This window comes from Eleutherodactylus coqui, chromosome 3 (genome assembly GCF_035609145.1).
Source record: "Eleutherodactylus coqui strain aEleCoq1 chromosome 3, aEleCoq1.hap1, whole genome shotgun sequence".
Taxonomy (NCBI): domain Eukaryota; kingdom Metazoa; phylum Chordata; class Amphibia; order Anura; family Eleutherodactylidae; genus Eleutherodactylus; species Eleutherodactylus coqui.
In genome coordinates this window covers 132,838,340-132,864,154 of record NC_089839.1, presented here as the reverse complement: position 1 = coordinate 132,864,154, position 25,815 = coordinate 132,838,340, and the positions used below count along the sequence as shown (strand labels likewise).

The 25,815-nt window shown below is 43.1% G+C and overlaps 1 protein-coding gene across 2 annotated transcripts in view; it reads right to left on the bottom strand.

Annotated features, from left to right (window-relative positions):
• TULP4 (TUB like protein 4) overlaps positions 1 to 25,815 on the bottom strand; it is a 248,843-nt gene that overhangs the window by 138,207 nt on the left and 84,821 nt on the right. For both annotated transcript variants that reach the window (XM_066596090.1, XM_066596091.1), the window contains exon 3: positions 4,270 to 4,398. In XM_066596090.1, coding sequence (XP_066452187.1) covers positions 4,270 to 4,398 — 129 coding nt within the window. The remainder of the gene's footprint in view (positions 1 to 4,269; positions 4,399 to 25,815) is intronic.

Sequence of the window (25,815 nt, the reverse complement as noted above, 5' to 3'; positions counted from 1 at the left end):
CCACTGTCTTGTATCTTCATCTGATCTCTTCTGTCTGCTCCATTCCAGCTCCATGCATTCTCTTCATTTATTCTCTTTTGTATGCAGCACAAGTGGAGTGGAGCAGACAAAAGAAATCATATGAAGAAACAAAACAGTGACTGCTGCAGGGCATGCCATGGAGGCTTTAAGAATGACAGTGTAGGTAGTGTTGAGGCCCATTTAGACGGGACAAGTGTCAGGCATCGTTTGCAAATAGCAGCCATTCAGTACTAAACGGCCGCTATGTTATGTAAATGGAGAGGGGCGGGGGAGAGCGAGAAGAGAAATCTCCTTCTGCTGCCCTGCTATGAGCCAGCGATACTAGCTCCGGTGCATCTGCTAGTATGTGCGGGGACGAGTGTCGGGCAAACGTCCCATCTAAATGGAGCTTTAGTGTGACGAGGGGGGCCCATAGGCCTTAGGGTTTGGGTCACAAGTGCGACCCCTGCAGCTGCGCTACTGACCTTATCTGATCTATTAAAGCTCACTTGGCATTTAATTCACTCAGTAATATTAGATAACCCCTGAGATTCATGAAGGCCTACATTTTTTAGACACACACATTCTTTGCACCCAATTAACCATCTTTACAATTTAGCCTGTTGTGCTTTCCTTTACGGCTTAGCTATAACCCTTTGGGCCACACCTGTGAAAATTCAGTATTTTCAATTTCAATGTTTTGGCTAACTTGACTAGTATAACTTTGGGCAGTCTCTCTCGGTGAGATCTGCTGGAGTTATGTTATTGTCCATTGTAGATGCACTTACATTTTCTGTTTGTAAATCTGATGTTGATTCCACCACACATCACACTTTCATTATATGCAGCAATAGCACTGTCATTGTTATCTCCATTGATATGTTAATTTATACACTGCTTAAAAAGATTAAAAGGACTAAACAATAGATGACCTATCCACCACTCAGCATCCCTGACAACAAGCTGTCACTTCACTCTATGCCAGGCACAGCACCATACCTTGTACAGCAGCTGTGGCTGGTATGGCAGCTCAATCTTATTCACCTGAATGGGACTGAGCTGATATCACATGCCTGAGAAGAGGCCACATTGCTCACCTTGCCAATTTACTATGAGAATAGGTCATCTATAGTATAGTCCAGAAATCCCTGTAAGGGAACACTTTGCCAATTGTAATGCTTTCTAGCAAACGCCAGTCAAACTACTAGTTGCTGAGCTGTGACCACAGGTCCCTCTAAGGGACGTCGGGGGTCATCGTGCCACCCTCATGGAGTCTATTTCTAATAGTTTGGTCAGAAACATGCAAACAAGTATTCTGCTGGTGTTCATTTTGTGAGGCTTCGACAGCTGGGACCCCCAGCAATCCTGAGAACAGCACACTCTGCTATCCCTATGTGAATAAAGCCATGATGCGCATTTGTAAACACAACTCCATTCATTTCTAGGGGATGAAGGGAGATCAATCCACTCCGCTATCTCCCTCTGTCATATAAAAGTGAACGAAGCGGTGATCACGAATGTGCACCACTGCTCCATTCACATGGGACATTCCATAGTGCACTATTCTCAGGATTGCTGAGGGTCCCAGTACTTAGACCCCCAGTGATCATTTATTTCCTATCCTGTGCAAGCAGTAAAGACAGCTAAAGGAGCACAGCGCTTGAGTGAGTGCTGCAGACCCTTTATTTCAGCAAACAGTGAGGTTCTCAGCATCTGGTCTCAACTGATCAAATCTTCTGACATGTCACAAGTTCTTAAAAAGTTCAATTACTCTTTAAACAAACAGTCTTGATCTATTTGTTTGTGGTTGTTTTGAAAGTCATCAAAAAAAACTAATCACTGGATTATGGGCTTCTCGCTCAGTGTAAACACTCCCCGCTCAGCGCTTCACATAAAAGGTAAAGTGCTGAACAATAAGCTGGCGAGAACCCAGCAATGTCTTTCAGTCTAAACGCTCTACACGACCGCCAACGACCTTAGCAGTGATGTCAGCGCTTGTGCAGTCGGTTACCCGACTGTCGGCCCAGCCCGTGTAAAAGAGCCAAAAGAATAACAGAGGGAGCCCCTACAGAGTTCCTTCCTGCAATTAAAGACTTGTCCAGTTCCAAGTGCAAACCAAATTGACTCAAATACATAATGCACATTAGAGGATCTCAGCAGAGCTTAAACGTTTATCACTGCCCATGATGTTGACCCAACGAAAACTCAAAGACAAATCAAAAGTATATGAAAATTTATCAACATGCTGTGTGGATTAGATGTGGATTAAAGGGATTTAACCCCTTGAGTGGCACGCCCGGAAATTTTCCAGGACGAGCTCCACTGCTCATAGCGACATAGCCCGGAAGATTTCCGGGCTATGTATCACTATGGGAGCTGCAGAGCACCATGCCACAAGCTGTGACATTGTGCTCTGCCTGCACAGACCCATAGAGAACAAAGCAAGGGCTTTGAAAAACCAGCAGAAGATATTGCCGAGTTTACAGGTTGCCATAGAGACCATCGGCTTGTCAGAAGCAAGCGGATGGTCTCTGTGGCAGGGAGAGCTTGGTGCTTGGCTGTGAGAGGACAGCTAGGTACCAGCTCTTACAGCAGAGATCAGAGAAAACCTCCGATCTCTGCTGTGTTAACCCTTTACATGCGGCAGTCTATGTGACTGCCGCATGTAAAGGGCTGTCACTGCAGCATGTAAAGGGCTGTCACCATCGGACCCCCGGAATGTGATCAGGGGGTCCTGATGGGTCCCTGTGGAAGTCCCCTAAAGGGACAAAAATAAATAAATAAATAAAAATAAAAAAATAAAAAAGTTTAAAAATGATTAAAAAAAATAATAAAAACACTTGTCTCCCTTTACTTTGTAAAAAATCAAAAATACAATCACACATGTGGTATCCGTGCGTCGTAATGACCCAGAGAAGGAAGTTAATACATTATTTAACCCCTTAATGACATGGCCCCTTTTTTTCTTTTTTCCTCATTTCTTTTTTTCCTCCCTCTGTTTAAAAAAAATCACAACTTGTCCTGCAAAAAACAAGCCCTTATATGGCCATGTCAATGGAAAAATGAAAAAGTTATGGCTCTTGAGACGCAACTGCAAAATTAGTTGAAATTCAATGATTAGACCATTTTAAAATACCTGCCCTGGTGGGCACGACAGGGTGGTAGGAAACCCGCCACTTTAAACATGACTATATAAACATCCCCAAACTCCTGGCATCATGGCATCCAAGGTATGAGTGCTGATGCCAGGAGTGCCAACGGTGACACTGCAGCCTCCGATTGGCAGAAGCAGTCACGCGTTTCTACCTGGCTATCTATCCGGAAGTTGGGGCAATGTGAGCCATTCAGCACTGCTTGTGGGTCTGAGGAGAAGTGAGTACCGTATATACCGGCGTATAAGGCGACGGGGCGTATAAGACGACCCCCCAACTTTCACCTTATACGCCGGTAATACAGTGGAGAAAAAAAAAATTCATTACTCACCTCCCCCGGCGTTCTGTCGCGCTCCGGCAGGATGTCGCTCGCTCCTCGTCCCCGGCGCAGCATTGCTTTCTGAATGCGGGGCTTGAATTCCCCGCCTCCAGAAAGCTAATACACACGCCGTCAGCCAGTTACAGCCATTCAATGACAGCATTGAATGGCTGTGATTGGTTGAAGGCGCACGTGGCTTCAGCCAATCACACCCATTCAATGATGTCATTGAATAGTGTGATTGGCTGAAGCCACGTGCGCCTTCAGCCAATCACAGCCATTCAATGCTGTCATTGAATGGCTGTAACTGGCTGACGGCGTGTGTATTAGCTTTCTGGAGGCGGGGAATTCAAGCCCCGCATTCAGAAAGCAATGCTGCGCCGGGGACGAGGAGCGAGCGACATCCTGCCGAAGCGCGACAGAACGCCGGGGGAGGTGAGTAATGATTTTTTTTTTTTACACTTTTTTTTTTGGTATTACCGGCGTATAAGACGACCCCCGACTTCAGAGCAGATTTTTCGGGGTTCAAAAGTCGTCTTATACGCCGGTATATACGGTATGATCTATTTTTTTGTATTTTATAACTGGCCCAGCAGCTGGAGAAGTTTTATAGTCATGATAAATCCCTTTAAAATGGCATAAAAAATACAATATTATACTTTAAAGTTGAACTTTCACTCTATTAAACTTCCATCTACACACCATTACCTGTCTTTCCCACAATGTTTACTCTCTTTAAAAGGAAAATTAATTTCCATATACTGAAATTCATTAATTCACACCAGATTTATTGCCCACCTGTGCTCCACGATCATTGACCAGTTCCACAGACCATCTGCCTTCATATTGGATCCACACAAATATTCCTCCATCTGCATCACACGTTGCCAACTTTTGGAAAGGTTCGTTCCATCTCACTAGCACCACCTGAAAACCAACAAAAAACAAGATCAATCAACATTACAAAAACTCTGTGCATGAGTTTAGTGCATCTTCCCTTGTTATGATTCATTAACTTCTAATTTATGTCTTGAAGTTGGAGATGTCAACCATTAATCACGATATTTAGAAATCGTTAGAGTGAGCGTTAAAGGTAAGCTAATCAAGACAGAGTAGTTTAACATTTAAGATTCATTTTCATCTAGTGCACTTACGATTCTGGACAGACAACACAAGTAAAATGCCACACTCACTTTTATAATTCTATAGAGCAGACAGTAATTGAGCGCTAAACTGAAATACAATTAAATGGTGCTGTACATTTTCATTACCAGAAATGTCCACAGCATAAATAAGAGGGGGGGGGGGGGATTATGACACAAAACTTTGAATTTTAATGAAAATATGGACTTAACAAAATTTCAACACAAACAAATGGACATATTATACTATAAAATGAACTCTGGGGTTCTTCACTGTACAATGTGATGGGTCTTTCGGAGCCATAGACACTCTTTCTGGACACTCATCGCTGTGGCTAATAAAGGAGTCTACCGAGTTGGCGACTCTCCTCTATCAGCTCAAAATTTCCTAATATGGTGTTTGAAAATTAGTTTCAGAAATTAAAAGAATATATTTAAAGACTATTTATTCCCATTATATGTAGCGATCGAGACACAAGACCCATGCTGAGGAGCTGGCGGGGGTAGAGATGGCACTTGTTACGGTGGCTCTACCAGACTCCTCCTTAGAGGGACGTGTGCAACTCTTTTTGCCAAGGCTCTGACAGGGCTCTCCAGGCAACGCTGACTCAGCGGTTACCTGTATACAGGTGGTCTCCTTTAACGGCTGATGCCCACGAGTGCGCGGGATATGCCCGCAGATTTAAGCTGCAGGAGTACAGCGATTAAAAACAAAAAGTGCCTGCTGGTGATCTAGGATTTCCACGGTCTCCATTAATGCTATATTAATGGAGACCTCCTGCAGCATAAATCCGCGGCAAATAGAACATTTTTATTTATTTCCAACTGCGGAAATCTGCGGTGGAATTCCGAATGTGAGCAATGGCAACCTAAGAGCTGAAGAGCAATAGAACCTAATAGCTGCGGAATTCACGCACAGATTTCCGCCGCGGGAAATACAGTAGAAATCCATCCATGGGCATTCACCCAAAATTTGTACTGGTTACGGGTGACGCCAGCACTTCAGTTGGACTTTCATCAAATGGTGGAAATAACTTGACACAAGCCCAGTGATGTGATTTTTTAGCAAAGCTGGAAGCGCACAATTTACTAAATACAGCACAGTCCAAGGAGAGCACAACACAGTTCCAAAGATACACTTATGCAAGCAGAACAACGCAGGAATATAATTGAGTTCTCACACTGACAATCTCTTCAACGCTCTCTCTTTCTGCACTTTAACGGTAGTTAAGCTAGAAGCTGGTCCCCCCTCTTTACTTGACTTTCACAAGGGTTTATATAAGATTAAGATGACAGGGTGGCTCCACACCTTCCTGTAATCCACTGTCTTTTATCACCAGGTGGTGTAGATTAGATAAAGTCCTCACTCCCAGGTACGTTATCTCTGAGCTGTAGTGACTCCCTTCTCTGGATTGCCCCAGGCTATTACTCTCTTTCTGCCAACTGGCTCTGACACACTTTCTGTTGTCCAACGACGACGACGACGACCCAACCCAACTCACTCTCTCCCGCACTTTTTGTCTCCAACTCCTCCGCTCTGTCTCTGGTCTTTTTCCTGCTCTGTCTCAGTTTCTGTTCTCTCCACCAATTAGGGAAAACCACAAACAGCCAATGGTAGTTCAGTTTTTGATAAGCAGTTTTGTTGATTTTTAAAGTAAGGAAGGGGGAAAACAGAGTTCATCGGACCAAAGACACCTTCTATGCCTCCTTAGCAAGGTGGAACAGGATGCTGATATGGTGGTTTATTCTGGAGGACCTTCCGGGCCACTACATATGCAGTAAACAATACTTCAAAACTGTCCAACAACGTGAAGCAAAGACATATTAACTAATGCAGAACTAGGAACAACTCCATAAGAGAACTGTAACAGTCACTGATTTTTGTAGTGAACAATTTTTAAAAAATAGGAAGAGGAGTACATAGGCCATGTTAATCGGCTTATGACCTCGATAGTGAAGAATGTGACCAGTAGAAAGAATTAAAACTTGGGATTTCCAAACAACTCTCCCAGGATTTGACAAACTGAATAAGAACTTGAAGAATAATGGAAAATGGAAGTTGAAGGAAAGTTGTCAGAGCTTTTGTGGAAGGGATAAGCCAAGACTTGCAGATGATAGATTCGGCATATATATTTTTGGGTAGTATCTCATTAGAGAAGCAAGATGCTATATACGACTTACAGTGTAGAAGAACTAAATTGTGAAATCCAGTGACAAGAGTAGGAATGTAGTTCTCCTAATTGGTAGTTAGTTGACCCTAGAAAGACGATACATATATCTTGCCCAAAATTCATAAAAAATGCCAATATATCACTGGGACGGCTGATTATTTAGGGGGATAAGGGCACTTTTACATGTGCCCGATAATTTTACCTGGGATAAGCTATCTTTAGACAATTTTGTGAGTTCCCTGAACCAAAATTCTTCCAACATTCCAGTTAAATATGTGGCTAGTGATCACAATTTTTTTTTGTTTTAACAATTTTTAAATGTGATGAATAAGGTTCAAGCCCGCACATTTAGGAAAGCCATACCTTCCTTTTGTGTCAGAGTCATTGTCCCTAGTCTTTAATGAAGGGGGATTCTTGTTTGCATGATTTCTCCGTTTATAGAAAAGTTGTTCTTATCTGTCCAACTTTAAAATAAGAAGCAAAAGGAATAGGTGAATGTTTTAAACAAACAGAAGGCGCAGAAGTATTACACATACAAGTGCTATATAAAGCAAACATAAGTGAGCATGCAAACTCTATTCTAATGCCCCATTTAAAAGGGACGAGCTGTGGGGCAGCTCTTCCCAGTGATGCTCGCTCCTGTACTGTTACACAGGAGTATCGCTAGCATCGCTCACAGCGCTGCCGGCATGGAGGTGGAGCAGGTGGGGATCATTCTCCTCCCGTCTGTCTCCATTCACTTTAAACAGTCATTCAGAAGTGAACGACTGCAGTTTACATTCAATGAAGTGTCATTCAGTTTTCTGCATACAGAAACTGAGCAATTTTCGTCCAGTCGCTGCATGCATTTACAATTATTCCCTGTGCTCCTGTGGGAATTTGAACAACTCTGAACGATAATTGTCCCATGTAAAAGGGCCATAAGTGTGCTGTCTTCTAAAGTTTGCTGTTTTTTAAATGTGTGACTTGGGATTAGTAACTTTAGATACAGGGACTTTGGAAGAGTCACTTGTATTTATTTACTGCTTATCTATTTGAATTTTTGCATATATTACTTTTTATCTAATTATCTGTATGATCCCCCAAGACCGGAAGACAGGCGTGGTGGAGGAGTTGGTGCTCTTCTCTCTCCACAATGCACTTTTCAGGTCATCTCCTTGGTATCCTCACTCACCTTCCCATCATTTAAGGTACATACCCTACGACTTTTCCATCCTCTGTCCATGCGAGTAGCAGTTATATGCTACGGATAGCAGAAGTGGACCCACTGTGCTAACCAACCAGCCTGGCTTTTGGACCAGACCTGGTATGGCTGACAGCTGACTTCAGAGGTCAAAGGAAACGCTGCAAGGCAATCTCAGAAGGGGAATCTTGCCCTTAGTAAATCAGGAGGTTAGGAAAGCTGTTGTTTAAAAGCAGAGTAGACGTCCTGATAAGAATGGCCCCACGCTGGAGTATCGAGGCTAACTATCCCTGACAGGACACAGGGATGAAGTACTGAAAATAGGGCACACAGAACTAACTTACTATAGAGACAGGAGCAATGAACAGACTGGAAGGAAATGGACAAACACACACAGGCAAAAACACAAGGCAAAGAACATACAGTATATACAGATACAGGATCAAACAGACAAAACAGTCCTGAAACAGGCAACCTAGATATGCTTAGTGTCTGAGACAAACATACATCGATACTGAGGCAAAGAGGGAGGATTCCCAGCTCTCTGAAATAGGAAGATGATTGTCATTTAAGCTGCAGCTGTGCTATGAGTACTGAGCAGGGCTACCTAGTGCAGTGCTGATAGAAAGTAGAAGAAACAAGTATATTTATACAGAAGGGGCTGAGTGATGCCCGAGTTCGACCGGAACAGCAAGAGGGCCGCAGACCTAACATTATTTACTGCCCCCCAGGCCCTCCCCACCTGTTTCTGGATCACATTGCCGCCTGGCTCATCCATTCGTATCCTGCAAAATTCCAACCCTCATTCTAGGCAACTTTAACATCCCCACCAAAGACCCCATCTCCCACTCAGCTTTTATCACTCATTTCCTCCCTAGGTCTCTTACAACTCACAGCCTCTCCCACTCACAGAGATGGCAACACTCTTGATCTAGTCTTCCTCCATCTCTGCTCTGCTTCTCACTTCACTAATTCCCCTCTCCTGCTCTCGGATCATAATCTCCTCTCTTTCTCTGTCAAGCACCCTAGCATCTCCCCAGACCCTCCTACCTACCTAACGCACAGGAATTTTCAGGCTGTTCACACCCAAAATGTTACTGAAACCCTACAGTCTTCTCTGTCCCCTATATCACTCGTCTCTTGCCCTGACCTGGCCGCCACACATTACAACTCTGTTCCTAGATGAAGCGGCACTCCCTGTGACTTAAGCCATCTGATACAGACCGCAGCAACCCTGGCTCAGATCTCAAACCTGCTTCATCTGGCGTTGCTCTAGTTGTGCTGAATGGCTGTGAAGAAATTCACAAAACTTTGCAGACTTTCTCCACTTCAAATTTATGCTCAGAACCTACAACCTAGCCCTCTACCACACCAAACAAGTCTATTTTACCTGTCTCATCTCTTCACTATCTCACAACCCTAAACGACTCTGACACTACTGACACCTCACTACTATTTCAACGTCTCCCTGACCTCTGCCATCTTGCCCTCTTCACTTAAACATGCTAACATATTCCCACTGCTTAAGAAACAGACCCTTAACTCATGCAAAGCTGTCAACTATCGACCCATCTCAAAACCCCTTCATTTTCAAACTATTAGAGCACCTGGTTTATTCCCACCTTATAAGCCATCCTTCAGAAAACTCTCTTCTTGACCCCCTACAGTCCAGCTTCCGACCTCTGCACTAGACAGAACCCGCCTTGACTAAAGTGTCAAATGAATGACCTCCTGATGGCTAAATCTAGTGACTACTATCTACTGATCCTTCTTGACCTCTCCACAGCATTGTCGACCTGTCGACCACAAAGTCCTCCTCAATATGCTTCACTCCATCGGACTAAAGGACACTGCTCTTTCCTGGTTCTCCTCCTACCTATCTGACCGCTCATTCAGCATAGCCTTTGCAGGCTCTGCCTCCTCTCCTCTTCCCCTTCCTGTTAGGGTCCCCCAGGACTCGGTCCTCGGCCCCCTCCTCTTCTCCATCTACACAGTCCCTGTTGGACAAACCATCAGGAGATTGGACTTTCAGTACCATCCCTATGCTGACGATACCTCTTCTTGTGACATCAGAGCAACTTTCCTTCAGAATGCCACCAACTGTCTGTCCGCTGTCTCTAATACTATGTCCTCTCTCTACCTAAAACTAAACCTCTCAAAAACGGACCTACTTGTTTTTCTGCCTTCTGGTAACCGACCTCATCCTGACCTCTCCATCTAGGTGTGTGGCACCCCCAGAACTCCCAGACAGAATGCCCGCTGTCTTGGGGATTATTTGAGCCCAATCTCTCCTTTACCCCATACTTCCAATCTCTTGTCCAAACATATCACCTACACCTCAAAAACATCGCAAAAATACGCCCTTTTCTCACCGTGGACACGCTAAAAACAATCATAGTTGCACTCATCCACTCTCGGCTCCATTATTGCAACTCGCTGCTGATTGGTCTCCCCTATGCTAGACTCGCCAATCTCCAATGCATCCTGAATGCTGCAGCCAGGCTCATCTTCCTGTCCAGTCGCTACTTGGACACCTCTGCCCCGTGCCAGTCACTGCAATTGCACCGTCTGCCCGTCAAATACAGAATTCAATTTAAATCATCCACCCTCATCCAGAAAGCTCTCCACAGCACCACGCAGCCCTGCATTGCTTCCCTTATCTCAATCCACCACTCAACTAGCGCTCTCCACTCCACTAACTAAATCAGAATAAATGCCTTTTTAACTCAAACCTCTCATTCCCGCCTCCAAGACTTCTCCAGAACAGAACCTGTCCCCTGGAACGCACTACTCCATACTGTCTGGGCTATCCCCGATAGACAAAACTTCAGGCATGCTCTAAAAGCACACCTCTTCAGGGAGGCGTACCATATCCCCTAAACTAAACCCTCTTTACTCTGCCTGATAACATGCTCCCCGTCCTACTGACTGCAATCCCTGTTAGCCGTAATCAACTGCCCCCTTGAGTCATACTGAATCAGTCACTATATGGCTCAATTTTGACCACTGTCTATGTGTATAGCATCCCTCACTCTCTACCTCACCATACCGTGCACATCTCCAGCCCCTTTACCTTCTGTATCACCCCATTATTTGCAGTATGCAAGCTTGTAGGAGCAGGACCCTCACCCCTACTGTTTACATCAATTGATTACTACACTGTAGGTTTTGTTTCTGTTCCCTGTCTTCTAAGCGCTGCAGAATATGTTGACGCCATATAAAGATTATTATTATTAGATATATCAGTGGTCAGTACAGAGATCTCTCCCATCATCTATTTATACCCAGGACTGTGACTGTAACAAGGGGGCGCTCTAATAACAATGTACATATATATCAGGGGTCAATACAGATAACTCTCCCATCATGTAACAAGACAATACCCAGCACTGTAACAAGAGGGCGTTCTAATAATTATGTATAAATGTATCAAGGGACAATACTCCCATCATCTATTATACCCAGTACTGTAACAAGCGGGTTCTCTAATATGTATGTATAGATATCAGGGAACAATACAAAGATCCCACCATCATCTATTATACCAATGACTGTAACAAGGGGCCGCTCTAATAACTATGTATAAATGTATCAGGGGGCAATACATCTTTCCTGAATATTTTTTTCAGAAATTCAGATGATTCGCTTCCTCTCATGTTAGAAAACCCCTTTAATATATGTTAAAGAAAATGTTTTCAACATCTTACTTCTATGCTGAGATGATAGTTTGAAGTACAGTGGAAAATATGCCCTTTTTTCTGATTCATGTGAGGTGTAGTGTTGTCATGGGGACATTCTGTGAATTAGAAATCAACAGAAACAACCATATCTACAACCTACCCACTTAAAAAAGTGTCAGTTACATATGTATATAGGAACATTGTAGTTGGTTAGTTTCAAATAATGTCCATGAAAGTTCTTGCCTGACCAATAAGTGACTTTTCACATGGGAGCCAAGAGAAAAAGAACGGATCTGTTACTATCTGTCAGTTATGATTTGTTAGAGTTTTCCCTCCATTACTTATAAGGTATCGGTTTTTATTTTATCTGGATACAATACTGCACAAGGCTGCAGTAGTCTGACTGTTAAAAAGCAACTGCAGCATGGCAGAGAAAACATGCCCGGAGTGTAAGCGGAGTGTCTGAGCACAGCTTGTTCCTGGATTGGACTACTTTGACTATTGGATTGGAATATTTTAACTATTCCTACATTACAATATGAAGTAAGAAAATTCAGCACTTATTAATATATACTTCCCAGGTAAGATACAATGTTTGATCAACTATGGCAAAAATGAGATTATTTTACACTGGCTTTTGGTTTTTCTCCTTGATGTGAAATGGATATGCTTTTAAGGAACAACTATTACTTTTCAGTATACAGAATCATCACTAAAAGACTGCAGGCAGAAGACTAGAAAAGTCTGTGTTCAGTCTGGACCTCATGAGCTCTGCAAATGAAAATCCCTAACGATCCGGTTCTTCTAGAACATTTCTCTTCTGCAGTAATTCATGCTCTCAAGTTGATTTGTATTTTTTTGAAAGCTGTAACTTACAGAGTATTTCAATTGCATAATGCATTTGCCGTTACCAGAATACGATTATCAACCTGAAAAGCAAACAAAAAACCTGAAACACTGACAGACATTGAGAAATAAATTCTATACTAGGAGATAAATAGGAGATAAAATGTGGTGATCAGTGAATAAATGATTATTAAAGAGCCACACTGGACTCAAGTCTGCAGCGTTCTGTGAACTCTCAAAATTTCCCAAACCGCTGAACGGATTGGTATAAGTGACAGACCGCTGAAGTCAGCTATCCTGTCACTCCACCATGCAGCTGACAGGTATCCTTTAAATTAAAAGTTGGTGGAGCAGGTAATAATAGCAGCAGTTGATGAGCAATGAGAATTTAGAAAAATGTAACCAGCAGCATTTTATATTTTGCCAGTAAGACCCCTCATTCCAACACATGTACATAGTTTACAGATCCTACTAATACCATCAGAGAACCCTGTGGCCAGCAAAAACTTTGCAAGTATGATGGAGTAGTTTCGCCATCACCAACTTCCACATATCATCAGGAGTATTTCTCACATATCCTAGGAATCCTTTTGGTGGGGTCCCAGGTCTGCTTCTTGCATAAACCATAGCAATCAAATCAATCACCCCTGTGTAAAGGGATCTACAAGCTGGGAAAGACCATATCAACTGTTTAGGTGATTCTGTACATCAAGAGCACTTTGAATCTCCTCGAATTTCCATCTTGAACAATAATATTGCAAGTCCTTGGGAGCAAGAAATAGTTAGCAAAGACAATGTGACACAGTATGTGAGATAACGAACGGTGGCAAGTACAACTTCAGAGATATGAGACTAAATACCAATTGCTCTCCATTAAATTTAAAAATATCTCCTCTCTTCCAGAAAAACAATTTCCGACTGCACATATGTCATATGGGACAGAAGTCAAAGAATGGGTACCTTAACTGACAGCGTAACGATAAGGAGATTTATCAACCAACAGAAAAAGGGTTCAAAGAGTATAGTTGTCACTGTAATTTGTGAAGGAATAAGAACCTCGCATGGGCCTGACATATGGGTCTTAATTATATAGAGCAGAAACAGCAAATTATGGTTCACTGACTTTCACATCTTCTGCAATTGACTTTAGCACGTGAGGCAAGTTGATTTTCCCTGGAAGCATATACAGTTGAAGGTCTGCGACAGCAATGAAATCAACACTATTATGTATGTAAAATGCATTCTCCTTCGCTATAATGTGTTACTTTTCCCTATTTATTCAGATTATCTTCTCAGAGGTTTCATGAATGCCTACCGCCTTGATCACATTTCTCTTGTGAGCGTCTCTGTTCTTCATTCTCAACAGCATCCTAATTATCCCTCCACCAAGAGAGAACACCAGACACGGGTTAGCAGCATTAGCTTGTGCCCTGTCTAACATTGTACTCTATGTAGGGTTGCAATCTTTAACAGTGGGGGCCAAAGTGTCCTTGTCTGCAGCAATACCACAGCCCGGTAGAGAACACGGCAGATGCGTCCGCTAGATCTAAAAAGTGCAATATTAAAGCATTTTACTCCCTACTAATTAAAAGTAACATTTCATGTATAATCTTTCACAGCTCACCTCCTCAGGAAGAATGACCCTATGACAAAAGTACAGTACTACTTCACTTCATTCATGCTCTTTACATATTGTACGGGCAGGTTTGCATGGGGACATTAAGCAACGTTGAGAATATCTACAATTACTGCATTCCAAAAAATACAGTTAAACAACAAATTTTGCAGCAAAGTTATCAAACTGCAATCAAAATTATTCAACCAACATTGCAAATTAAAATCACAGAGGTGAGAGAAAAAAAAATAAAAACATTCACTGAAAAAGCCAAAAAATGCAATACCTGATAAGCTGCAGAGCAGGCACAATCGCCGCAGAGCAGTAACAGTCATCACAGGCACAATCGCCATAGGGAAGGTGCAATCGACATAAACCCTAATAGAATGCAGTCAGCCAGACTATGATATGGAGGAGCAAATTGTTCAATACACTAATATGCAATCACCCACTCAATTCAGCCCAGATGAGGGAGGAACGACTGCAAACAAACATAGTCCGCACATGTGAACGATACCAAAGAAGCCAGCCAAAGATGGATGTGGCCCACCATACAGGATATCCACTCTCACTGATACAGCTGGGTTGCCCTGTATCCCCAAAGTGGGCAGCACTGGCTGACATCTTGAGCTCCCCCAAAATCTCTAGCAAACTACATACAAAAAATACTGATACATACTAATAAATGTGGGTGTTAGTTCTGCATTTTGGCCAAAACACAATAGTCTGAATTGAACAATTTGCTCCTCTATACCATAGTCTGGCTGACTGCATTCTATTAGGGTTTACGGCGATTGCGCCTGCCCTATGGCGAGTGTGCCTGTGGCGATTATGCCAGCTCTGCAGCCTATCAGGTATTGCATTTTTTGGATTTTTCAGTGAATACCGTTGCAAATTAGATTTACTGCTAAATTTACAAACCTTCAGTTGTTTGAAAAATAAACTAAAAAAAACAAAACAGACAAACAATAACAAATTAGGCCAGTTTCTCCAGACGGAGATTTATTCACAGATCCGGCTCAAAATACTAGAAGAAAACACGCTGCAGCGTTTTCTCTTCTGTCCAAAAGCTGTCCAGAGACAGAGCCGTTTGGTCGCAGGGATTCCCCTTTCCTGCTCCCCAAGTGCAGATGTGAAACCACCCTTAAATAGCTCAACACAACTAACATAACAAGTGCTTTCTCAAAATTCAACAGACAAAGCCACTTTTAATAACTACTGCAATCTCAGAATTATTCAAGTCCCTGAACAGAATCCCTCATAAGAGCACACATTTGAAAGTAATTAAGGGCTTTCCGGGTGCTTCATTAGTTGCATCAGGCGTGCTTGAGATAAAACACACCAAATATCTGGACTGGCTAAGTCTTAATTGTTCTGTCTGAAAGCAACTTAAACAATAAAATATCACAGTCAATAATCATTTAATAAATCATCCAAACAAGCGAAACTGAATGAATTGTCTTAATGCGAGCCAACGACTGACCGATGAACGATAATTTTTTTAATTTTTTTTATTAGCGTCCATAATACCCCGACACAGCTTTGAAAAGCTAATGTGTTTCCTCCAGTTCTCCGATAATTCCTAAGTCCTCCCCGAAGAGATGACCTGGTCTACAACAGATTGTATAAACTGAGGCCCTAAATCTCCCTGCTGAAAGAATTCTTTAAATACCCCAGAGAAAAACCTGTCAGTTGACAAGTCCCTGATGAGCTTCAAGGTCGGCTTTCCTTCCAGCAGTTCATCCCATCTGAATGCGCCAGCTATGGTGTCAAATTATTTAAGGTGTGCAAGAGCACTACAGAATATAGCTGTGATTTCTTCATATATGCAGGCCGTGACTGTCACCTTAAAGGGGTTGTCTCGCGGCAGCAAGTGGGGTTCAGCACTTCTGTATGGCCATATTAATGCACTTTGTAATATACATCGTGCATTAAATATGAGCCATACAGAAGTTATTCACTTACCTTCCCTGCGCTGGCGTCCCCGTCTCCATGGCTCCGTCTAACTTCAGCGTCTAATCGCCCGATTAGACGCGCTTCCGCAGAAGGGTCTTCTGCCTTCGGGTCTGTTCGGCAGCAGCGGTGTTCTGGCTCCGCCCCCTTGTACGCGTCATCGCGTAGCCCCGCCCCATCACGTGTGCCAATTCCAGCCAATCAGGAGGCTGGAATCGGCACACATGACGGAGCGGAGCTACGCGATGACGCGTAGAAGGGGGCGGAGCCAGAACACCGCTGCTGCCAAACAGACCTGATGGCAGAAGACCCTTCTGCGCAAGCGCGTCTAATCGGGCGATTAGACGCTGAAGTTAGACAGAGCCATGGAGACGGGGACGCCAGCGCAGGGAAGGTAAGTGAATAACTTCTGTATGGCTCATATTTAATGCACGATGTATATTACAAAGTGCATTAATATGGCCATACAGAAGTGTATAATCCCACTTGCTTTTGCGAGACAACCCCTTTAATCCCCCAGACTGCCCAGACAATATCGGCACAAACTGGAAAATTGTTTGGGAGGTCATGGGCTGTTTTTCCACTAAGGGTGCCATGTATACACACAGTCAATTACTACACCAGTGTCCCCCTGCACATATCCCTACATGCAACAAAGACAGGGGCTTGCAGGACAATAAGGGAAAATAGCGAGATTCACATAACCCCTTGTGTCTAGGCGTGTGGAAAGGGGGCGTTATACACGCTTGCAAGTGACCCACTACTTGCAGTCACGCAGCTCACAAAAATAATGTCTACACACTCTGGACTGTATGCAGACCCCTCAGTAGCAGTAATGGGGAACGGGCTGCTGCAGGCAAGAGAAACTTGTGTGTGTCACATGCTACAACAAGCTTATGGGGGTATAGACCTGTCCGACCAGGTACTTCAGCTTTACCTGGTGAAATGAAAGAGTAGGGCCTGGTACAAAAAGGTAAGAAACCTACCTATAATGCCCAAGTAATTTAGAAAACGACCCAATGAACGCTCACCTTCCTGCAGTTGCACGAGCAGCTTGTTGAGCGCCTTCCGTGTGAGACCGCCGCACCCAGCAAGCTTACGAGTCTGAGGAGGTACAAAGGTTCACAGAGCGCCACTTTCTACACTCCATCCCTGCCACTGAGGGCAAAAAATACCCCCCAAAAGTGTCAAGTTTGCAGAAAGTTTGCATGTGAGGAGGGCAATACCCAGTTTTTTTTGCCCCATCTGCCCTTTCTAACCAGGCCTGTCATTACCACACAGTTTTGCATTATTAATTTTATTTAAGATTTAGGAAATGCCAAAACGAAGGGACAGGGATTCTTTTTAAAGAGTCATTTTTTTCCCGTACAAGTGAGCAATGGGGCCTGGAATTTATTCAGTAGACTTCAAAATGGGGTCACTTTTGGAGGCGTCCTTTCGTTTTGGCAGCTTGAGGACTCTACACGTGAGCAATGGAACCTGGATTTTATTCAGTTGTGCCCTGAAAGCCAAAGGTTTTTTTGGAAAAATCCTAATTTTTATGTGTACTATAGAAAAAAAAAAACTGTCTTTAAAATGACATATTTGAAAATATATGAAATTTTATTTTTCTCCTCTAAATTGAATTGACTCCTAAAAAATGGTGGGGTCAAAAAACTCATGACACTCCTCAGTGAAAACATAAAGGGGTACATTTGACACCTAAGAGCCTTTCCAATCTTGGCTTGGTGTAGGAAAACAAAATGTTTCTCAAAATGATTAATGTTAAATTTGTACATCTCCTAAATGGTTAAGAAAAAACTAAAGTTTGTCAAATGTGTTTCCAGAATAAAGTAAACAGATGGAAATATAGATCTTATAAAAATGTGTACAGTATGTTCGCACATATTTGACTTATTGCAGTTGAAAATGTGAAAAAAAATTATATAAAAATATAAAAAGTTATATTTTTTCAACATTTTCCCAATTTTGGTGCATATAATAAAATATACAAATTCTATTGGTCTATTTTTACTATCTAAATGAAGTACAATATGTCACGAACAATGTCAGAATTACTTGGATATGCAAAACTTTTATGTTAAAGTGACACGTCAGATTTTCAAAATTTGGCCTGGGCTTAGTCACTAAGGGGTTAAGGCCGTTACTGAAATGATTATGACTTCATGTTCTAGCCTATGCGTAGCCATTTTGTAAGCAAGTAGTCATCTTCTGTGTTTCTTGTCATTATATTGATTTGTCAACTTTCTCCAGGATTTATGGATATTAAATGGATATTTAATAAGCCTTGAGTGAATCACTAAGGCTTTTGCTCCAGAAGATAGTTATATGGTATTTAGACTGGCCGGCGGGTCAAACTGACAATTGTTGCCTGTCACTCAATAAACAGATTACTTTGAATAACATCCCATGCTGTGGGATTCATTGTTAGTCTCCTGAGCTCAGATTACCTATAACAAACTAAGAATTTGGACCCCCAATAGCATATCATATAGCAAATATTGCACTAACAAAGGCCAGCATACGCACCCAACTTTCCAGTCCTCAATTAATCCCGATAGGCATCTAATGATACATGGCATAGCTCTAATTAGTCCAGGCCCTGAGTAATCAGTCTATACTGTGTGGAGGTGCAATTTTGTTTCTATCTGATCTGGTATTTGATCCCCGCATGAACCACATAACTTTCCTGACTTGGCTTGTTATTTGACTATACTTTCCTAGCCTGCTGCCTTTCGAGGCATACCACTGTTGTGACAGCACATACTAAATATCTTAAAAGTTCGAACTTCACAATGTAAACCTCTATTGACCCAATAGCACCAGAAAAGTCAGCTCAAAATATGCTTAAAATCAAACAAAAAGCCACAAAAGGTTTCGGGATGCTGTCCTGTGGAGCGATGAAACAAAACTGTAACTTTTCAGGCCTATAGATTAACGGTATGTCTAGAGGGGGAAAAATGAATGAAGCATATACTGAAAAGAACTAAAGTGAAGCATTGAGGTGGCTTGGTGGTGCTTTTGGGCTGATTTGCTTCCTCTGACATTGGAAACTCATAGCTTGTGGCAGGCAGCATGTGGCAGTTAAGTATCAAGAAATTCTAGGAGAAAGCATCGTGCCTTCTGTGAGGAAGCAGAATCTTGGGATCATTGGTCCTTCCAATAGGACAATAATCCCAAGCAGAATCCTGGAAGATTCTGGAGTGGCTGTCATAGTTGCCTAACTTAAACCCCATAAAAACTCTGTTGTGGGATTTGAAGGCGACCGTAGCTGCATATACAGTGTTTCCACAAAAATAAGACCTACTTTAATAATAATCCCTACCCCGATTTTCAGGGAGGGCTTGAAATACAAGCCCTACCTCGAAAATAAGCACTGGCAACACAACATGAAAAAAAACTAAAAAAAGCAATACTCACTAGCAGGCGCCATTCTTGTCCCTCCCTGCTGGGCTGCGAAACTCAGGCTGGCTTCCGTGCAGTCCTCAATGCAGACGGAGCGCCTCTTGTTGGTGATGCTGATTGAATACCCCGCCTACAGCAAGTGATTGCTGTGATTGGTTCATCGACCACCGACTCTGATTAGCTCAGGCGGCACTCCTGAACCAATCACAGCCTTTCATTAAATTATAAATCAAGAACCCTGCAGCACTCCAATCTCCCACTCCAGTGGTTGGATCAAATATATAAGGATGCACCAGCCCAATGGAGCCAAACTGTCTCCAAAAACTTATGTTGACAGTTTATAGCAAATAAGGCAGCATCCAAAAGGTGCAAAAAAGTAAAACAGCCTTTTATTCTGCCATAATAAAGAAGACAGCGACGTTTCGGTCAACAATTAGACCTTTGTCAAGCATACTATGCTTGACAAGGTCTAATTGTTGACCGAAACGTCGCTGTCTTCTTTATTATGGCAGAATAAAAGGCTGTTTTACTTTTTTGCACCTTTGGATGCTGCCTTATTTGCTATAGCCTTTCATTAAATGTCTGTGATTGGCTCATCAAGCGCCAGCTTTGATTGGCTAAGGCGATGCTCCTGAACCAATCAGAGCAACCACTTGCTGAAGGAGGGGTATTCAAGCCCTGTTGCCAGGAAGCGATGCTCCATCAGCATTGAATACTATGCAGAAGCCTGCCAGAGTGCCACAGCCCAGTGGGAGGAAGCCAAAGGGTTCTTGGTGGGTGAGTATTAGACACCCCCTGAAAATAAGACCCACTGCTTCTTTTGGGGCAATATAAGACAGGGTCTTATTTTGGGGGAAACACGGTAAAAGCCAAGAATATTTGTGAACTGGAGGTCATTGCCCATCAAAACCACTGTCAGAAGCTAATGTCTGGCTATGCAGAACGTTTGCAACAGATCATAACAGCAAAACAGTGCTCCACTAAGTACTAGAGATGCTTGTTGTGCAGAGTATAATAATTCAGAGACTGCAGTAGTGATGAGAAGTGGCATTTTGTATTGAATTTGGAGAAGCCACTTGTTATATTAGTTGGGTTGAGCTATTGTTTTTGTTTGACAGTTGTTTTTTTTTTAAACTGGTGAAAGTTTGTGAATTTGGCAAATTAACCGAATTTGCAATGAGGGTTAAATAATTTTAATTGCAGCTTGATACAGTTATATAGTTACTGAGGCCGAAAGTTGCGGCACACACAAGAATTTAGGTGGTGGTTGTTTAAATTCTTAACTTCATGGGTTAGAGCAGTAATGGCGAACCTTTTAGAGACCAAAAATAAATAAATCACAGTAGGTGGCCATATACTTACTGATACAACTGATACAAGAGGGCAGGCATATACACCACTTAGGCCTCATGTCCACTTGCACGCACGGATTCCACTGCTGAATCCCGCAGTGAAATCCGCGCGTGCCTGGCGCCATGGAGAGGGAAAAGACTCTCCCGACGTGCAGGCCGGATCTTCTTTCTTCTGGCTGGTGGATTTGCTTGGCACGCCGGCAGCGTGCCGGGCGCATGCGCCATGCACAGCCTTTTTTATTTTTTAAACTCCTGCTCTCCCGCGTATCCGCGGCACAGCATAAAAACAGCTGCGGCTGTGCCGCTGATACGGACGGCTTCCACAGGCTTCAATGGAAGCAGCGGGAGCTGTCTTTACAGGAGACCTGCAGGGAAATGAAGCATTCTGTGATTTCTTCCCGTGCATGTGACCCGCACGCCGGGAAGAGATCCCATCCGCATGCTTTTAGCTGCCCTACGGATGCTAATGCATCCCTATGGGTAGCAAGACGCACGGATCTCCCGTGCGGGGGCCACGCGCAGGTTTCATAAATGAAATCTGCACGTGGACATTGGACCTTAAGGTAGTTTGAGTCTGGCAATCACAATTTTGCGTCTTTTAAGCATCAGCACTGCTTTTTCTCATAAAATCATCCCTACCGCTTGCTATTTTCTCGCGTTATTTTTTGGCGTGAAAGTCAATGTTAATGTTAACAAATGCATTATATGCATGAACATAGCAAGCTCATGCTTTGCGATGCAATAAAAAGGAGGCTCCAAAGGGAAACATGGGAGATTTTTAAAAATGCCATGATTTTTTTTTTTATGCAACATCGCATGAGTGAAAACATCTCAAATGTAAATGAAACCATTACAATGCATGGCTTTCATAATTCCACGATTTCATTTACTCTCACAAGTGTGAAACCGTGCATATTGCTCAACATGCAGACAGCCAGACTGCTAAGCGGAGGAGCAAATAACGCATGTGAGGACACTCAGAAACCCTTCTTATATTGAGGGTCATTAATAGGTTGTAAGCCTGCATGGTGTACTACACGTACCATATAGCCTGATACCCTGTATCTACTCTTTTGTGCAGGAATAAACAATAAACAGCCACCCCTCTCAATAGAAAGCTTTATTCACACAGGTGTTTTTACATGGCTATATTGCTGCGTTTTCACGCTGGCCGAAAGTCGCGACCATCTGGAGGCATTAGATTCGGATCCATTTGTTCACATGGGCGATTTGGCACAGTGAACAATCACCCGGCGGGAGAAAATGGCATATATGCTGCAGTTTCCAGCAGGCGCTTTTACACACAGCCGGAAAACATAGTTCTGATTCTATCTTTTGACTGATATACACCAGGGGCTCCCATAGACTCCTATGGGAGTTGGAAAAAAGGGAGGAGAAGGCAGTTTAGCAGCATCCAACACAGTAACAGCATCCAACAAGCTTACAGGTGCCTCTATTTAGGCATTTCAAGTCATTCCAAGGATATATGCTGAGTGAGGGATTTCCGGGCTGCAGCGTATTTTTCCACTAATACATCGCACCCGGCCGTGTAAAAGGACGTAAAAATGCTCATTACTTCATTCATGCGATTTAATGGCGCGTGCAGGCGACATTAAGGCCTCCTTCACACGGGCAACAGGGCATCGCCGCAAGAAAATAGCAGCGATATCGCATCGCTACACCGTGCAATATCACTGGGTCTTCTCGCGGCAGTACCGCGATTTTGTAGTGTTACAAAGTTGCATGTGACGCTACAAAGTCACGCGACTTTGTAGCATCACATTGAGGATTTTTTTTTTGGGGGGGGGGGGGGGATATAAGCCCTACCCCGAAAATAAGCTGTAACTGAAGAAGAAGAAAAAAATATACATCACCTCTCCTGTGCTGTCTGGGGCACCGCAGCAACTTCTCCCTGGGTCTCGGCGCTGATCATCTTCTTCATCTTCTGGCGCTGGAAGCGCTGGCTGTGATTGGCTGACGCTTACCCAATCACAACCATTGCTCGATGAATGGCTGCGATTGGTTCAATCACTGTCATTCATCGAGCACTTGCTGTGTTTGGCTAAGTGTCAGCCAATCACAGCCAGCGCGTCCAGGAGGCGAGGATTTTTCAATCCCTGGCGAGAAGATGAAGATGAGAAGCAGTGCTGGGACCCGGGGAAAAGCTGTGGCGGCATCGGAGAGCGCTTCTAAGGTAATGTATGTCTTTTTTTTCTGCAGCTAGGGCTCAGATTAGGGCTTTGACAGTAGGATTTCCTACTGTCAAAGTTGCATCGCGCCACACAAAAATCGCGTTTTTGTGCAATGCGACGCAACAGGGAGGAAGGCTCCATAGGGAAACAGGAGCTAAAAAACCTCGCGAGTCGCAGGCATATCGTCGGACCCGTGAGGTTTTTGTGTTGGATGGTTGCATGCTACAAAACATCGCATGTGTGAAGGAACCCATAGGAAAGCATGGGCTTCTCATACATGCGATTTGTAGCATTGTAGCAACGTGACAAAATCGTGCGACTTTGTCGCCCATGTGAAAGAGGCCTAAACTGCGTACACTCATGTGAAGGAGCCCTATGGAGGGTTTGTGAGTGGCTGACTAATCAATGTCTTTACATGTTACTTGCTCCTCTGCTCAGCCTTTTGGCTGTCTGCATGTTAGGGAATAAGTGGTGTCCATACCTGCCCTCTTGTATCAGTATATCAGTAAGTATATGGCCGCTTTCTGTGATTTTTTTGGTCTGTTTCATATTTTCCTCTCTGTTATTTTATGTTATTTTATAGATCGAGTGCCCAAACGTCAATCCAAAACCCATTTATCTCAAAGGGCCAACACGTCAGTGGGCAGGGCCTTATGACGCATGATTTTTACGTCCATCGTTATAAATAGGACAGGGCCGCTTCAAAATAGACAGGGAGTAAAGCCTTGTGCTTTTTTTCCTAGCTGGAGCCCTGGAGTACCATTGGTGCAGACTTTGACTAGAAATCAGCTGCATATCCACAGTTGGTTTCATACTATGCGGCTGCTATCCCTCACCTCCTCCGTCTCATTAGTAATAGTAACCCCCACAATGGCCTCAGTAGTGAGGCCCACAGTGGCCTCATTAGTAATAGTAACCCCCACAGTGGCCACAGAATTCGGGCTGATATAGGGAACACTATTACTAATAGTGTCCCCTATATCAGGGCCAGTAGTAATGGTGACCCCCACAGTAACTCCAGTAGTAACAGTGCCCCCCATAGTAGTATGACCCAGGCTCAGAAGCTTTTCCTGTGGCATCTGCAGTAGGTATCAGCTATTATATATAGCCAATACCCTGCGGCATCAGACAAGATTGTTGTTAGCTTTGGTTTTGGCAGTGGGACATGACATACCACGACAAATGCTAATACTGATAGACATAATATACTGAAATAGTACTGCTATGTATTATCTACGAAAACAAATGATTGCAGGGTCAAACAAGAAAAGTGCAAAAAATAAAGTGAAAATAAAGTCTACAGAAAAAAAAAGACAACTTTAACTTTTTGAGGACCAGAAGTCCGTTTGTCCCATAGTTTTAAACGGTTTTAAATTAGAGGCAACCAATGTTACTATAGACAAAATTTTGGCTAAAAAACAAAAACACTCGAAATTGGCCTTAGTAGATGTCAATGATAGTAGTGGTTTTAGGCCCCCTGTCCACGGACGTGTATTCATTCCAGCCGCCGCTTTCCATAGCATTGCTATGGAAAGCGCCGGCCCCTGTCTACGAGCGGAGAATCATTGCAATTCTCCGCGGCCAGCCTATTTATCAAATAGGGCTGACCGATGGAGATTCAGCGGCGGCTCCTGCGGCGGCGATCTGCCGCGGGACTTTGCAAAGCCCGTGAACAGGGGGCCTTACTGTATATTAAACTATAAACATAATTAACCTAAGCATTTGAATGTCAGGCAGAAACATTTTCAAAAAGGATTACACTGTATAGCCACTTGTATGCATTTTCAATGTAATTACATTTAGTAACATATGCAGTTTGTAATGTGAAATCTGGTGACAGATCCTATTTAAAGTCATGGACCCGCTAAATGCCCCTCGCAAAATTCTGAACAAAATGGCAGTGCGGAACATATATGTAATGTTTTTGCATTCTTTATCCTTCGTTAACTGAGCTGAACATATAAGCAATCTGACAGACTGGATTACAGGGTGCTACAACATGGCCGCCAATAATACTTGTGTTTCATTGGAAATTAACCCTTTCCAATCCACTGTCTGACGTCTAAAGACATTCTGATTGAAGGCTATACAGCTCCGATTGTCGGAAGACGTCCAGCAGGGTATTCTTACTGTAGATTACTGGCCGCTCTGTTGTCGGGAGCCTCTCCAGCATGTCATACACTGCAGTACTGGCTCTAGCCAGGAGATGGCGCCATTGTATAATGGCAGAAAGGGAAAGCCCCCTAGAAAACCCTGAATCCAAAACTGGATTGCAAAGGGTTAATAGGTGGCACCAGGACTTGCAACTTCAGTTAGGCAATTTTCATTAAAGCACGAGCATTAGCAGTGGTCCCTAACTCTTGTGTGATAACACCCTGCGTCATGTTTCTGACAAATGCAGACCTAGCAACAGCAGAAAACTGGAAACAAAGTTTGCCAGTAGTCATCCTAAGCCATCAGATCTCAGGCTGCAATATTTGTCAAATTCTCCAAAAAAATAACTTTGGAGAACTAATTTCAATGACAAAGTCAAATACACAAAATAATTGGATGTCAATAATTCTACATTCTGAGAATAAGGTATCCTGCTGTCCCTACGACTTATTTCTCTTCATCCATCTATATCCCTTCCTCTAGATCCAGCCCTGTAGAAACTCCAAAGAGTCATATTATGGATTGCCTCAATATTGCACCGTTGAGGTAATTGGACATTACATGTGCTTTCTATAATAGACATAAGCTGGTGGGTGGAGAAACACTGATTTAGATAAACCTATACAAAAACAAAATTGTCATAGTGTGTCT